This window comes from Chamaea fasciata, unplaced genomic scaffold (assembly GCF_029207755.1).
Source record: "Chamaea fasciata isolate MVZ Bird 193981 ecotype frontalis unplaced genomic scaffold, bChaFas1.0.hap1 SCAF_1, whole genome shotgun sequence".
NCBI lineage: Eukaryota > Metazoa > Chordata > Aves > Passeriformes > Sylviidae > Chamaea > Chamaea fasciata.
In genome coordinates this window covers 16604998-16621551 of record NW_027094086.1, presented here as the reverse complement: position 1 = coordinate 16621551, position 16554 = coordinate 16604998, and the positions used below count along the sequence as shown (strand labels likewise).

Genomic DNA, 16554 nt, shown 5'->3' with positions numbered 1-16554 from the left:
TGATTCTTAAAGCTCTCATGTGCCATTTTCCTCCCACGGATGAACATGAAGAAAATAGCTGCTCCATTCTGTGATCTCAAAAAACCAGAGCACACAGATCTAGACTGAGCTGCAAGCCATTCTCTGTTCTTCCTTTGTTTTAATTCTACAAAGGAAGTGTTGAACTGAAACATGATGATTTGTCCTCTCTCCTGTTACTCTATTACTGCATTCTCAAACTCGGAGAGGAAGAAGGAAATGGGATCTGCTGTATTTCACATTTGAGAAAAGGAAGTATTTATTGAATGTATGAAAAGATTATAAGAATATATTTGGAGACAGAAGATGGGGCAGTTATTAACACTAGAAGCTCAGCATGAGGAAGTGATGTTAAACTGCACAGAAAAAAAGCTTACATGCATATTTTCCCACAAATGGCCATAATTCCACCTAAAATGTGAGATTTAGGACTTTTCCTGGAGCCAGAAGAGGACTGAACTCTCCAAATTAACAAATTTCCTGCTTTCTTCTAAAATCAGCAGAGCTCATTACACTACATAAACTATCATTCTCCTCCTGGCTACAAACCTCTGCCTTCCTTCCTAATTCTCACTTTGCAGCTCACCTCCGTTTCTCCTGGCCTGAATTATCATGCTGTCCTGGGTTGTAGTATAAGATGTGCACAAAGTATTCTATCACCATCTTCATGAACTGTTGAATCCAGGTGGGGCAGTGTTTTCCCAGACCCCCTCCCTCTGAGCCATTATCTTCTGTTAATGGCCCATCAAATGCCTTGCCCATGACTCATAGATAACTCCCTCCTGGAGTTATCTCTGTTTAATGGGCCATCAAGGACCCCCTGCATGATCCATCATCCCACTGTGAGATGCTCCGCCCAGGGGGAGGAGCCAAGCATTCTCACCTGGATATAATCTAGGGTTTGGGACAGTACAGGGGATCCTTACGCACTGGATTCCCAGAGGACCAGAGCTACCAGACCTTTCTACGGAATCACTGCTTCAAGAAGACTATCTCATCTAGACTGCTTCCATCACTCTTCTCAGGTTGCATTCTGACTCTGTCAGAGGTCTTTTGTATTATTGCATCTATTTTATTTTACTTTCTTTCTTTTTTTCCTATTAAATTGTATCTCTAACTTGAAGCCTCTCATTTGTTTTGCTTTCAAACCACTACACATGCATACATGTAAAGCTCTTTCAGGATCTGCAACAAGACAACAGTAAAAGAAAAACAGTTAAAACTGTACTTTTTATTTATTGCTAGTTATATATATTTTTACATTATATTATTAATTATGGAGTATATTATTTGCAACAATTTAAAAATTACTAGTGTGTACGTCTGCTATCTATTACAGAAACCTGAAGGAGGCATCAAACCATACAACTTTCCTTTCTCTATATTGATTTGTTTTGATTTTACTCAATGAAATTCAAAAATCTATTATTATCATTTCTTTAAACAGGAAACATAGATTTATTTATCACTATGGAGAAAAATGTATCTAATAATTTTAACTCATTTAATACTGTTCTGATTTATTATTTTATATCTGAGATGTTTAATTTATCTCATTTTTCCTAACCTACCTAAAAAGTAGAATTTTTTTGCATCTTTTTCAGTATTTTTGCTGAGTGGAAGAAAATATAATTATAAAAATTTCAAAAGAAAAAAGGTCTCTGTTCCTGTGTGTTTTGGTTTCAGCCAGGACACAGTTACATTTTGCAGTAGCTGGGAGGGGGCATGGCCAGGACAGGAGGTTTTTTATACCAGCTCATGTCATTGTCAGGGTTTGGGGGAAGGAAGGCTCTTTGATGAGAAGGGGTTCCTTCAGGTCCAGCAAGCCTGGCAGAGAGAGCCATCTGGTACTGTCTATTGTCATCTGGCTTTTTTTCCCTGTGAATTGTTTCTTTTCGTATGCCCTCTGTCATTAGTACTGTTTCTGTTACTGATCTTATTCTCATCCCATTGTTGTTTACAGTAAATTGTTCTTATCTCAAACCATGATCTTTTGAGCCTCCAGCTCTTATCTCCAGTCGCCAACAAGAGGGAAGGGGAATGGGGTAGCAAGTGGCAGTATGGTTTTAGTGGGAGCACTTAATTTGACTAAATCTCCGAAATCACAACACTGAAATTTGCTTGAATTACTATTTTTTAAAAATTTTTGAAAGAATGTCATTCCCAATGTCTTGCATAAAAAATATACCTCTCATATGTTGTCTGTGTAATTTCTAAACTAGGGAAAGAGGGGTGAAGTGATAACACAGCTGAAGTAGTCTGACAAAAGAAAATATAGATGGCCCTAGGCAGTAATTATATTTTATTTAATAGACTGAAAGTGAGTTAACAGACCTGGAGCACTGACTAGAATGAGAATTAGAAATTTAATTTGGATAAAAGCTGCATGGAGAAAGCCTACTGATAAGTTAGACAATATATTGTTTGATGTACAAGTACACGAGTTTCAAAACATCCTACTGAAATGTTATAATGAAGTGTGCAGACATTTTCCTATATTATGTCAGTACTACATATAATCTTTCTTAAAAACTAAAGTAAGCCTTTGGTCATTAGTAATTTTTTTTAATTTGGTATTTTTGTGAAATATAACACAACACATTTTTAATCTATGATAATGCCTAACAGATCCATGAGTGACTAATGCTATAAACCTAAATAAAAACAGAAGAATGGGAGAATTATGTTTCACATCTACTTTGCACTGGCTGTGTTTTCTGAGATTATTTTACCAAGGCAGTAGTCAAAGCTGCAGACCTAGCTGCTAATTTGGAATGAACTGTTTTGTACAGTTTAAACTTCTGGCTTCAAATCTACTCTGAGCAGAATAGCAAGGGAGAAAAAAACACGTGTTCATTTCTCTGAAAGTCCACCAGTTAGCAATACCATAATGAGAAAAAAAAAAAGAAAATACATAAATGATATTATTTTTCTTCTTCTAAATAAAAGACAGTTCTTCCCTGTATGATGTGCAAGTATTCAGGATTCTCTGAAAATAACAAGACAATTAGGTGGAATGCTTTTTGCTTGGGCCCAGTAATTGTAACCTAAAGAGTTTTTTTCTTAAGTCTCTTGCAAAAAAGTGCGTGAACAGGAAAAGAATCCAAGACTGTTCAGCTAATAACTACTGACATTTACTTCAAGCTGAAGAAGCTACTGCCCAGATAGTAACATTCTGAGACCTGTTGTGCACATTGCATGATCCATCACTTCATTGGTCCGTATTCTTGAGAAATGTGAGTGGAAGATGTTAGACAAGGCAGAGAGTAAGTAGGAGGCCACTGCCCTGCTACTACAAAAGTGTTCTGAACCACAGAAATGTGAAGAGCTTGTTAATCTTGAACATAGGCAGCACTTTCCAATCCTGCTTCATTGCGGTCTTCCACAATTGCTTGCATGCTTTGAGAAAACAAATCTGAATCATGCTTTCATAGCATCTGACTATCTAAGCAAGATTTTCTGAAAAGAAAGAAACTGATAAAAGTAAAACATGCAATTTTTTCTTCTATTTTTTCTCTTACAGTCTCTGTACTGAAGGAGAAAGGAAATGTCTGCAACTTTTTGTTGTTTTCCTGTAGATCTTCACAGTAGCCTGTATATAACAAAAGGGATATCCAAAGAGATAACAGATCTAGAAAATTTGTTTTTGTTGATGACTTTTGTGATGGTAATAACAAAATCATTCATAAAACTGTTATCTATAAAGACACAAATAACATGAAGTTCAAATTAATTGTATTTTTCAAACCCCTTCATTATTGTTCTGGGAAGAACGGACTTTTCAATGTAAGAAAACTATTTAAAAAAATGTACCAAGGGAACGTGAAATTGGCTAATGAGGTATTTAAATAAGTGCCCAAATTTGAAGGGTGGTCTTTCCTTGCTAAATTTGTTTTTAAGTCTCTCTCTAATGCTTATGTAGGGACCACAGGGAGACTAACCTTTTAAGTAACATACACAATAGAAGGAATAAACAGTTGAAACTCTGGAATAACAACAGTAATAAGAAGAAGAATACAATAATAGAACCGTATTAAGCCAAAATAAAAAAGAATTTGATTAAGATAGGAGGTTTAATTCAAACTATAATATAAATTATGTAATAAGGGTTCTAGATTTAATGGCAAAGTCACTTTGAAAAAACTGTTTCTTCCATCACCTCTCAGCTAATTTAAAGCTACTAATTTAAAGTACAACAGCTTTCTGCATATAATAATTATCTTTTATCATCCTACTAGTAAATGTTAATTTTTAGATCAGATGATTAATCACTTTATTCATCTGAAACAAATTATCACTACAGTTTACTGAATCATAGGGATGAAATTAATATTTGAGTAATTATTTTTTCTGTTCATTAGTAGGAAAACACTGAAGAACTCCCAGTGGAACACTAGGAAAAAAAAAAAAAAAGAAAAAAAAAGAGAACACAGAAATAATCCTTCATAGTCAAAATCAGCAAAAATTGTATAAAGGAAACCTGTGAAAGCAAAAAGTGAAATTATTCCAGCCATTTGATATCAGTAAATTTGAGAAACAGGATTTAATTAATATGATCCTTATAGTAAATAGAACCACTTATCAGTTGCCCATCTGGAACAGTTGTGTTGCCAGTCTGCCTGAGTCTATAACTGAAATGTGAAATCAAAACCTAGGGAGGGTTTCAGGACCTAAATGAGAAACTTTTTTATTTTTGGAGAAAGCAAATCTTGCATAACAATCAGCTGGTCATTTCAGGATCCACAGTCCTTTATAGAAAACGGGAATGAGTAAAAAGAGGATGAGAACAGGAGGAACAGATGGCTTGGAGAAATAAAAGTTTGACTTGGTGATTCAATAATGAGAAACCTTACAAAACACAGGCTTTTTAGAAGCCTATTTCTGATTGTCTATCATAACTTCTAAACAGTCCAAGTGGGTGCTTACCATTACATGTATTTTAAAATGACAGGTCTCTCCAGGCCTCAAGTATTAAAGCACAAAGCAGAGTATTCCATCCAATGTTACATTTAATACGTACACTGTTAGAGTGGGATTTGAGGTGTGATACAACAAGAGAACCACCCGGCTCTGACATCATCCCAAAAATTTACAAAACCTGGATAGATGTGGTACAGGTGCTTTTTCAGAGCAGTGGTCTTGCACAGGTCTCACCCCATGTCAATAACAAAGTTTGTGTTTGCCTTTTTCCACTTATGCAACGCCCATATAAGCAGTAGAGACGGGCAAATCTCATTAGCTGAGGTTATTTTAAGGGAGGTTTTATCCTTTCATAAAATATACATATATGTATATGAATACTTATATGTATATGTATCCATACATATATATATACACACTACTTTTCCTACTCTTCCCACTCCTATTTTGCTATACATCCCTTGTAACCATCAAATTATATGGTCCTCCTCCAGTTTCCTGCCTTACTGCCATACCCTAGGTGCCACCTCTCAGAAACAACAGGACAGTCATCCTTCAATTGTTTCCATGATGGCCTCCAAAACCAGAAATTCAACATCTTCACTAAGTAAAAATTCAAACCAATTTCGTCTCATGAAATAGCCATATTTTGACAGTCTTTTAATGACTTTCCAAAATACAATTCAAGTTCTAAACTCTTATGAAGAGATTGGAATATTTTTGTCACAAAATATGCTCAACTACCAACTTCCAATTTTGTTTTTCCCTTTAAGAGAATTTATTCACATTTTCCTGAAATTTACTCATGTTATCTGGGCAGATGCAATTCATCTCTATCTAAAATTCAAACATTTCTTGAAAATCACTATAAATAAACAACTGGATACAAACAGCAAATGGATAACATCCCCCTTCCCTTTTTTTCACTAAACAGATTGCTCAGGGGTTCTGTTTTTAAGCATGTGGAATAATCAGCCAGTTCTGCAGTCAGGAAAAATACAAAGTAAAATATAGTGGGGATTTCAAAGACCTTCTTATTTGTTTTCTAAACAAAGGAAATTAAATAGAAATCACTCAGAGAAATCAGAATCTTTGAAATTTATACCTGTGTATACAGTGGTGAACACAAATATTTGAGTCAATGCAGGTAATCTTACTTGAGAGAGAACTGGCTTATCCCCAAAGGAATACAACTACAAGGAAAAGGGAGAAATGTGGACTACACGTATGTAAACAGGGCCTAACAGTGAACCATTTTATAAGCAGATGTTTTGTAAAAGAAATTTTTGCAGTTTCTTGATCCTATTCTAATCCTAATGAGCTCATTCCCTGAAATTAATCAGAATATTTCAGAATGGAAACTTGGCTATGGTCACCCTAACTTTTCATGGTATTCCTGTCCAGGTATCTCTCTTATTGCCAACAAGTGAAACATGTATCAGAGAGTAGGCATTTCTGCAGTTGTTCTGTTAGGATGATTTTCCTATGGATTTTTGGAGTTACAAAATAGAAAATGTAGTGGAGGCAGAGAAACATAGCAAAAAAACCCCAAACTACTAAAACCAAAAAACCACAAACCCCAAGAGAAAGAAAAGCTTGGTTCACACAACTGGCCAGGCTTGAAGACTGAGAAAGCAGCTTTTTTACTCATGCAGAGATTAACAGAAAAAGAGACAACTTCATTATTAATATGGCTTTATGATAAGATGACCTAACAAATGGAGATGCAAAGTTTTGCTGTTGTCCTTCCAAAGTACTGCAATCTTGTCCTAAAAAGCAAAACCTAACAGAAAAGAGAATTCTTCAGAAAATATGTCACCATTCAATCTCTTCCCTGGGACAGTAACATGTGTAGAAAAGCTTGCAAGAGATGATTGTAATGTAGTCTTTCTTCCAATATTTGGACTAACCAGAAACCCAAACTAATTTCAGCTATTTTAATAACAGCCTTTTCTGTGAACAAGATTTGATGATTAAATATTTGGAGCAGTTGAAGTCACACTGCTTTGAAAAAAAAAATTTAAAAAGAAAATGTCTTTAGAAATCTTTCATCGATTCAGTCATATTACATTCAAATTATTTTACTTATTGGTGAACTGTGAATTTCTTTGAAGACCACAGATGTGGTCTTATCATTCCATTTTGGGTTTAGGGCATTAAAAAGACAGCTCTATTTGTGCCATATGTTTGTAGTCAAACTCAATGGCTTAAGCTATTTTGTAGTCTATATTTAATTGGTCATTATTATATTCAAACATATCATTAATATTTGAGCCAAAACTAATCATTTTTATTGAAAAAATCTAAAAACAGAACTGAAGAAGTGACTTCAAATCATAAGAAGCAACTAAATTCTTTAAATTTCATTTCAAAAATGCACTGAATAGTTTGAGGTCCTTTAAATGTTACCCTACAGTGACTTTTTTATTGGCATCTGCTCACTTGGCAAGCATGTTAAATAAGCACTGAACCAATGAATGAAATACTCCCCAGCTGTGAATTTGAGTACATAAAACTGTCTAGTTCTTCCTTTCAGAACCTAGGAGATTCATAGCTAAGTGGAAAGTGTAGTGAAATGACCTTCTGGTACTTCTGTGATTTACATCGTTAGCATCTCAATAACACAAACTTCTCCTTGAATTAGTAAAGCAAACCAGAAGTTAATAGTTATACAACTAATGCTCACCTCTATTCTTAAAAAAATCTTAGACTGCAAGCTCCAGCTATTCTATGAAAAGCCTGTGGCACAGTAATCCATGCATACTTGAAATGATGATAAAAAACCTATTTGTTATCTACCAGGTATGTTTGAAATGCAATATTTTGCTACTGGACTTTTCCTATTTAAATGAAAATAATTAACATTATTGCCCTGTGTTTGAAATACACTGAAAAATAAAAATACTTGGCACAACCTTGTAAAAAGTAGCAAAATACTCTTCAAAGAAATAAATTCTTACATTAAAGAAGAAATAATTTCATAGTATACATATATAACTTATATTCTTGCATTATAACTATTTTTATACAAAATTCTAAAAATATTTATATTTTAAATAGCACTTTAGGTACATATATTATGTATTCTGGAGAAGAGAATACTTAATGCACACTAAAGTCCCCTGCAAAACCACAACAAAAATTACTTCCAGTATATAAGCAATCCTGCCTCTCATTTTCCTTTTTCAGGTGGAAACATAAATCCATTAGGCATTCATTGTGAAGATAGGCTATAGGTCATGGTTTCCTGTACCTGTAGAAAAACTAACATAATGCAGTCCATCACCTTAATTTCTTCTTGTGTCCAACAACAATCTAACGAGAGATATCATTGTCAAATATGCATTTAATAATAAGACACAGATTTTGTTCACCTCCACCGAATCACAAAGAACAGCTTGAATTTGAATCATCCAGTCTCAAGCCACTAAATGGTTGCCCACTGAAACATATCTGAAATGGCCAGCTTTACCACATATACATAGATAAAATCGTGAAGTTACATGTGTACAGTGTGATTGCAGGATGGATGGAGATCACATGTGCAGCAATTTTCTCTAATTCATTTAATCCATGGTAGCTGCCAGAACAAATATGATAAAATAAGACTGCTGTTTCTTTTACATTAGAAATAAATTATGTTCCTTCAAAAGTTGCAGATAGATGTTTTAGATGGGATGAATCACACCATGGGAATATGTATCTTTGTTGATTAGAGAAAGGATCTGAATGTCTTAGATTAGATATCTATTTAATTAGGTGTATAACTAAAACAAGAGGAAATGTATTCCAGCATAGAATTCAATTACATGTATACACACCTCTTCGCTTTGCATGCCAGCCTAAAATTTATGTGCACATAAATCTGCAGTGTTTAAAGGTAACACTTCAAGACTAGGTACATTCACAGATTTAGATCAACCCCACTTGGATTACACAGATTAAAACACAAATCCTGTCACTTTATTTTACAGTCCAGAATTTACATTTATGGATGAAGATTTTTTTGTTTAAATTAGGATTTTCATGTTCATTTAGGATGTAGAAGACAGACTTCTAAGCTTTTTATTTCTGGCTCAACACCAGTACATTCTTTTCCTGCTAAATTGCACAGAATACAATGAGTCAGATTACACCCGTTTTTATTGTATTCATTATATAGCTATAAAATCTCCTCACTTTAAGAAAGAAATGAACCATGCCTTTGCATGGTTAATTTTATGCATTGTAAATTTCAGAAAAATTGTTCATTTATCAGATTTAATTAAAATAATAATGGAAAATAAATTCATACTCAGTCATTCAATGCACATTGAATGAACATTGAGAATATTCAATTTTTTTGGTGGTAGAAGGTGCATTAATTTGTTTCAAGCACAATGCACAAAACCTACATATTTTTCTGGGTCTAAGCAACCTGATTCCAGGCTTAACCATCCTCAGTGCTCTTCATTAACTCTCAAAATTAAATTTAAAAAAAAACCAGTGAAATGAAAAAACATACACCTATCTTCTTAAGTCTACTCAGAGAATTTTCAAAAAAATACTCTGGCAATGAGGTAAATTAACAGAAAGCAGCATTTACACCAATGTTGTGAACGTTTCAATACTGAAACAACCATTTTCATTCATACATTAAAAAGAATTACTTCAGCAATTGTAATTAAATATTACAGACAAATATTACCTTTATTAAGCTTTTATATCTGGGATTAAAACTACTTATGAGTCTGCCTGGTATCCTATGCACAATGATCTCTCAGTTCTGGCCAAGGTTTCTGAAGTGTTTCATAGATGAAACTCCTGCTTATGTAATTTTGAATGAAGCTTAATTAGCTGACTGGAGAAAATTGAAGAAAAGGACTGCCATAAACTTTTTAATGCTGAGCTCTTGAAGTTCAGTTTCAAGAATTCACTAAGGATCATTCTAATGTTTTCAGATACTAGTACAAGATCCTTTGAAAATATTGCAGTAACAGAATGATGTTAAGAGAAATTGCATCACGGCAACAGAGTTAAAAGAATGCCAAGAAAAAATTATGAGTTGTGAATTCTCTATAAACTATTGGTATTACTTATAAAGAAGGTACTTCTTTCTATTGTTAACAGTAAATATTTGCATGTACATCCTCAGTATTCCATGATGTTCACTCTATCCTTTAGAAAATTGAGGAAACAAACCAGAAAACTGAATTACTCAACTAAATTGGATTCCATAAATTTCTGGATTAAGTGATACATGGTTTTAAAATATTTTTAGCTTATATATTAAGTGCCCTGTGATAGTCAGTTTTTTACATTTTTATGCAAAAATTTTGTGAAAAAATACAAAAAATATAGAAGATTTTTTTTAATAGCTTTATGGTTACATTAAAAAATTGTAAATATATAAATGGTCCCTTTTCTTGGAAGTCATTTTGATTTGATATCATTCTCTTTTTGGGAAGGAAAGGTGAGCTGACTTACTTTTCCTATAAAATACAGGGTACAAGCTGGATCACTGTCTCTTTCTTCTGAAATTAGTGTCTTGGACCTTTACACAGTTGGACGCTCAAGTATTTGGAGCAGTCTTTGTGGTTTCGCTCCATCTTGTTGACAAGTAATCATTTTTTGAACAGTGCAGTCTCACAGACTTTGAAGTGGTTGCTTGTATAAAAAGAGGGTAGGAGCATAATCAGATTCCTGCCTATGGCAGCATTTTGATATTTTAGATCATATTCTTTTACTTCTATCTCTCCTTTAGCAAAGTATTGCTTAACTCAATAATTTTTCATTTATGTTTAAAAATATTGACGCTACTTATTCAGACAGGCATTTCCATCCATTTTAACTTAAGATGGAGGGTTATACCCACTTTTTAAAAATTTCAGTCCATATGTATCTGCCACATTTCTTAAACTATATTAACATTTACAAAGGAATGATGATGGATTCAAGTTATTAAAGCAAATGTTTTACTCTAATTCAGCTAAGTATTATCAAAAATACAATTTGGTTCTCATTCCCTCTTGATGTAAGGTTGTCATTTGGCACACTCTTCTCCTTACAATCTGTCCTTGCCTTTTTCTTTCCAAATGTAAACTGAGTTTGTAATCAAATCAAACAATACTGAAATAACTTTACTGTGATATGACTGTTAAGGTGTCTAACAACTGTAGATGCAGTGAGGTGTCTAACAGGAAACACATATTGACACCCTTGTTGCTCAGTATGTATTTTCACTGACAGGATAAAATCTGTAGGTTAACCTTCCAGTAATTGATAAAAAAATTATTCTTTCAAGGATATCATTAATAATAATAACACTAATCCCAAAGTTCAGCCGTTCAGTTCTATTTCCTTCTTTTCTATGTTGCTACTCGTGTCTATCTCCTAGAAATTCAAGACAAGACATAAGCAAAAGCTGAAAGTGGCATAAATGTGCCTGTGAATATAAGCCAGTTATTCAGGAATTGAAGAGAATAGTGGAATCAAATTTCCCTGTTTAAAGTAAGAAAACGGGATCTACCTTCATTTTCATAATTCTAGGAAATCTTGTCCTAAAATTCTTACCAATAAAATTCTTGCAATTTTAAAAATATTATATTTTCCCGTAGTTGTATAGAAAATGTTTCCATGGAAACTAGACATTTTTCCAAGTAATGTTTTAGCTTCTAAGTAGGAAAATATAGTTCTGATTTAAATTTCATAATTATTGATGGCAACTGAGAAAATATATTTATTTTCCGATAGTATAGCTCAAAGCCACACTTATATACCTTACCATATATGTTCAATCTATCTTTTTCATCTAACAAAAAGGAAAGCCATTTGGTAAGGCCAGCTGACATAAAATCTATTTCACTGTTAAAAATAATAATTTAGAAAGAAGTATAGATGATACCAATATACAGAGTAGAGCATCCAAATTAGGTCATGTCCATCAGGGGGAAAAAAAATCTCAAACATCTGCATTTTAATTGTAACCAAAGTTGTATTCAGGATTGAACAATTTACCATCATTACACCACTTTAAAATATCAGTGGGAGAGTGTCAAAGAAGCTGAGTCTTCCATGTACACAAAATATTTTGCCTGTGGCACACTGTGGGCTTTTGTGAATCATTTATCTTGTAGCTTAAACCTGTCACGGTATGAAATATTGCAACTGTGATTCTGCATGACAGAATAATGAAACACTGGGAAAAAGTCCACATTGAAACGACTTTTCCACAGAATTTTTGACTTGAGAACCTGAGAAGCTGCAGATGAAATAGGTTTTCTTTTTAGTCCATCAAAAACTAATCCAGGCCAATGAGATCCCTTCTACACCTGAATATGATATTACATTGTTTGTGGGTTTTGTCTATATTGACCAGGTTTTCACTTTTTTTTTCTTCTAAATGTTCTTTGTTATACATTCTCATATACTGTACTGGATGCCAAAAACAGTTCTTGGAGAGTTTCCATCAGCAAATATTTGATTATTGTATTTTACATTGAAAGGTGGAGCCATAGAGATGAGAGGTTTGTTGCTGTTTTCTTTAGGAAAATTAAGTTCTCTTACATCAGCAGCTATGCTGGAGTACCCCTTCATTCTCTAAAAGGTTATTTTGACTCTTTTTCTGTTGTAAATAATCTCTTTCAAATCCACATGATGTGATGCATACTACTAAGTGAATTGAATATGAAATCTGGTGTCTTTTTCCACAAAGGTCAGACTTTTTTGTGACCATCTTGCCAGTGAGTGATCCCTACATACCAAGAATTGCAAGTGAAGACTCCTAATGCAATATCTTCAATTGTGACCCAAAACAACAGAGTTACGGGAACAAAGTCCCTACTTATTAAAATTGATCTGAAAGATCTCAGGATTGCAATTTTATGGCTATTCTTCTCTGAAACTGTACTTAAATATATTTTGATGAGTGAGAGGTAAAAGCTATTAGATAAAACACATTCATTACTCATACTGTAAAATTTCAGAGCAAGTAATTACATTGAACGTAAAAAACTTGTTAAATCAATTGTCAAAATTACTTTGCCTTTCTTAATGGCTTTTACTGGAATAATTTTAGTAATGATAGATTACAGAAAGACCCCAGGTCGAGAAAAAAATCTATATTAGTAACTTACAAAAAAATCGTATACCAATGTACAACTCAAAGATGCAGATTTTAAAATGTGAGCTTCTGGCTGTGAGGATTTCTGCTTCCTATTACTGTATGAGTTTCATTGAAAAAAAGCAATTAAAATGGAAATATCTGTTTTGGCACTGTTTCAATGTGTCATGTAACCCCCATTTTGAGTGGTTACTACCAGATATGTTTTTTATCTTTCTCTTTCAACACACTTCTTTTTTCTGCATACACAAGTGAATCAAATATGATCTATTATATATTCTACAGGTAACTGAACTAATTGTAAAAATACACTATTTAAATGAAAGCAAAAAAGTAAATGTCTATCCCAAGGTAGGACAGAAAAAAACCTTAGCTATTCTCTCATATTTATATTCCACAATATGTCACTGAATCCTTGTATGCTAAGGTTAAACATATCTAAACCTTCTTTTTTTTTTCTTTAGCACCAGCATTTTTTTGTCTAATCACTGTGAAATCATCAACTTAATACTGCTACTACCATGCTTAGTGTGTAAGGAAACCAGTATTTCTCAAATTATTCCAAATAACTATGCAGAGCAGGTGGGTTTTCCCCCTTTTTCATGTGTTGTTTTGGGAAATATGGCTTTATTTCTGGAAATCACAAAACTACATTTCAACCCAGAATGTCAAAAATATGAAGTACAAAGAATAAACATTTGAATTTTTAATTGTAGTAATTTTAAGGCTTTACACGTTGACATCTGTTTCATAAACTAAGAACTATCGCTATACTGATATTAAATCAGTAACTTCAGATTTGATGAAAATGGGAGGATATAAACTTTACAATTTATCTAAAAACAATTAGTTGCGCCAAAAGTGCATGCTTGTAATAGCTAGAAATAATAAATGTGCAAACATGTTTATTTTTTCTCAATATTTTTGAAATAAGGAGAGATCAGCATGACTTAGGAGACAATACTTCAAAAACCCTATTTTTTTTGCAGTAGTCTATGCATCTCTACACTACGCACAAGAACAAGCTAATTGGATATTAAGGGAGTTCAGATATCATGAGTATGACAGATGGACACACAGCAGATGAAGCACTGTCTTTAATTTGGGTATGATGTTTGCAGAATGAACATGAAGGAAGGTTAAGAAATACCCATCCTCTCCTCAGGCACCTGTTATTTGACAAACTGAAACCTCAGCTGTCGATCGGAATGAAGTCCTGCTTATCCAAGCATAAATCTAAAGCGTATCAATATGTGACATACTGCTTACCAAGACGTTAAAGTGAACAAAAATCCATTATGTGTTATCATAGACATTTAATAATAAAGTAAGATAAAATAATTCATAAATCCAGGGAGATAAAACTGTCTTTGTACGGGACAGAAGACACCATTAAAATATTCGTCTAGTCAACAGAAAAAATGTTAGTATGGAAGTAAAACTTTGATGGAGGTTCAGAGAATCTGAACAAAACCCAAGCAGAAACATGCTGCTCTAATTTCATTTGCCAATAAAGACTATGTCATTGCCTCATAATGCAGAGAAGCCAAGGGTTAAAAGAGCAAAAGTACCAAATATTTAAGATAAACTTTGCTTCCCCTGCTTACATGAACTTACAGAAGCTATGCTGTACTTTCTAGAGCATAGGCACATGACCTGGGATGAAAAGAAACCCGAAGGTTTCACAAATCTAATTGGTTGGCATCACAGTAGTATTCTAAGCTACATGCTAGTTATCACAGTGAGAAAAAAATACTGAGCACGAATTTCAAAAGATAAAGGCAAATATAAGTGTTTTGAGAAAATAATGCACTATAAAATGATAAAAGTGTTAATAGAAGTATCAGCTTAAAACACCTTATTAACATTAATAAGTTTATGTAAAAGCAACCAAACAAATCATCCAGAATTGTTGAAAGTAACCAAGCAAGAAAAATATATGAATGAGCCCAGACCTACTTACCAAATTCCTTAGGAACAGTGATAGAGTAAATACAGTTGTGACCAACACTATAATTCTTGGGGTAGTTTGGTGATAATACAGTCCCTTCAGAACCTGTTGATCGGCTTCCACAGGGTGCTAGAAAGTGAAGATAATCAGTTTTAAAAAAATGTAATATTGTAAAAAAAGTCAGTTTAAATTGTGTTATGAAGCAGAGAGACACAGAGTTCCCAAGCAGGTGCATTTGTTGTATGTTGGTATATGATATTAGAGGAAATTTTATTACACTTCTACACTGGATTAAATTTTAACATCCTGTGACATACCGAGTATATGCAATTTTCTCATATATCAAATGAGAATTGATGGCACTCTGCAGTTTTCCAGATCAATTTTTTTTTCTTTACAATTTATAAAGCATCTTAACAACAGTAATGATGTGTTTACATGCAGTATGTCATTATTTATAGCATGAAAAACTATTATTCATTTATATTATGCTTTATACTATGATAAGAGCATAGATTACACAGCTCTTCTGCACTCTTGTAAATTCTTACTCATGTCAATACACTTATCATGCAAAATAATGTCTACAACTACTGAAATAAGAAAGTCAGGATTTCTTGACTGAACATGATGTACCACTTACTTATATCTCAATTATTTATAACTTTCTATATATAAAGTTATGAGCACATACCTTTCTTTATCACAGAAACATCATGTTTATGCTACCACAGCCATAACACTCAGTAAAATGGAAGATAGATATAAATGCTTTTTACCACAATAATGTATTTTTCTAAGATTTATAACAAAACTCAGTATTTGGCATTACTCCAAAATGTCAAGCAAGAAACAGTGCTTTTTTTTTTTTTTTTCTCATCAGATGTACAGGTGCATATATATGAAACATAATTCAATGTTAGTGGTTTCCCATGTCTATCACCTCTTTGTCACACAGACTTAGTAATTTAGGGCTTTAATTTAGATTTAACCCTAATCTATTTTTAAGACTATGGGATCTCTTTAGAATATTTTTTCTCTTCTGGACTGTAAAATATTTTAAATGAATTTAGTGTTAATAATAAATTTATTTCCTGTTAAGACATGATTTTATAAATGAAGTAGTAGTCAATGTGTCATTTGATAAACGCATTGGGGTTTTTTTTTGTGGTATTCTCTCAAAACATTAATACTTCATGAATTATATTAAATAAGAAAAAGATGTTTTTCTTACTGTTATTCCAGAAGACTTTATCTCAGTACTAGCCATACTAAATACAAAATATTTATTAGTGTAGCTACACATAATATATTTTAAAACTACTTTTAGTTAATTCACACAAAAATGTTTGGTGGAGTACACCATCAAAAGAACACATCTTTAAAATGTAGCAAGTTAAGATTTATGAGAACAGATTTATGCAACTTGCATGAGCACGGATTCCTTTCAGTGTGGTGTAACTTCAGGGTTTGACAGACTGTGTACCTGAACAGGAGCAGATGGCAGCTATTGCTCCGGTTTGCACACACAATTTGGAAATGATAATTTCATGCATTGGTGTGA

The 16554-nt window shown here is 33.2% G+C and overlaps 1 protein-coding gene across 3 annotated transcripts in view; it reads right to left on the bottom strand.

The window, feature by feature from the left end:
* CSMD3 (CUB and Sushi multiple domains 3) overlaps positions 1 to 16554 on the bottom strand; it is a 593609-nt gene that overhangs the window by 130319 nt on the left and 446736 nt on the right. For all 3 annotated transcript variants that reach the window (XM_066177261.1, XM_066177253.1, XM_066177270.1), the window contains one exon: positions 15003 to 15119. In XM_066177261.1, the coding sequence (XP_066033358.1) occupies positions 15003 to 15119 (117 nt within the window). The remainder of the gene's footprint in view (positions 1 to 15002; positions 15120 to 16554) is intronic.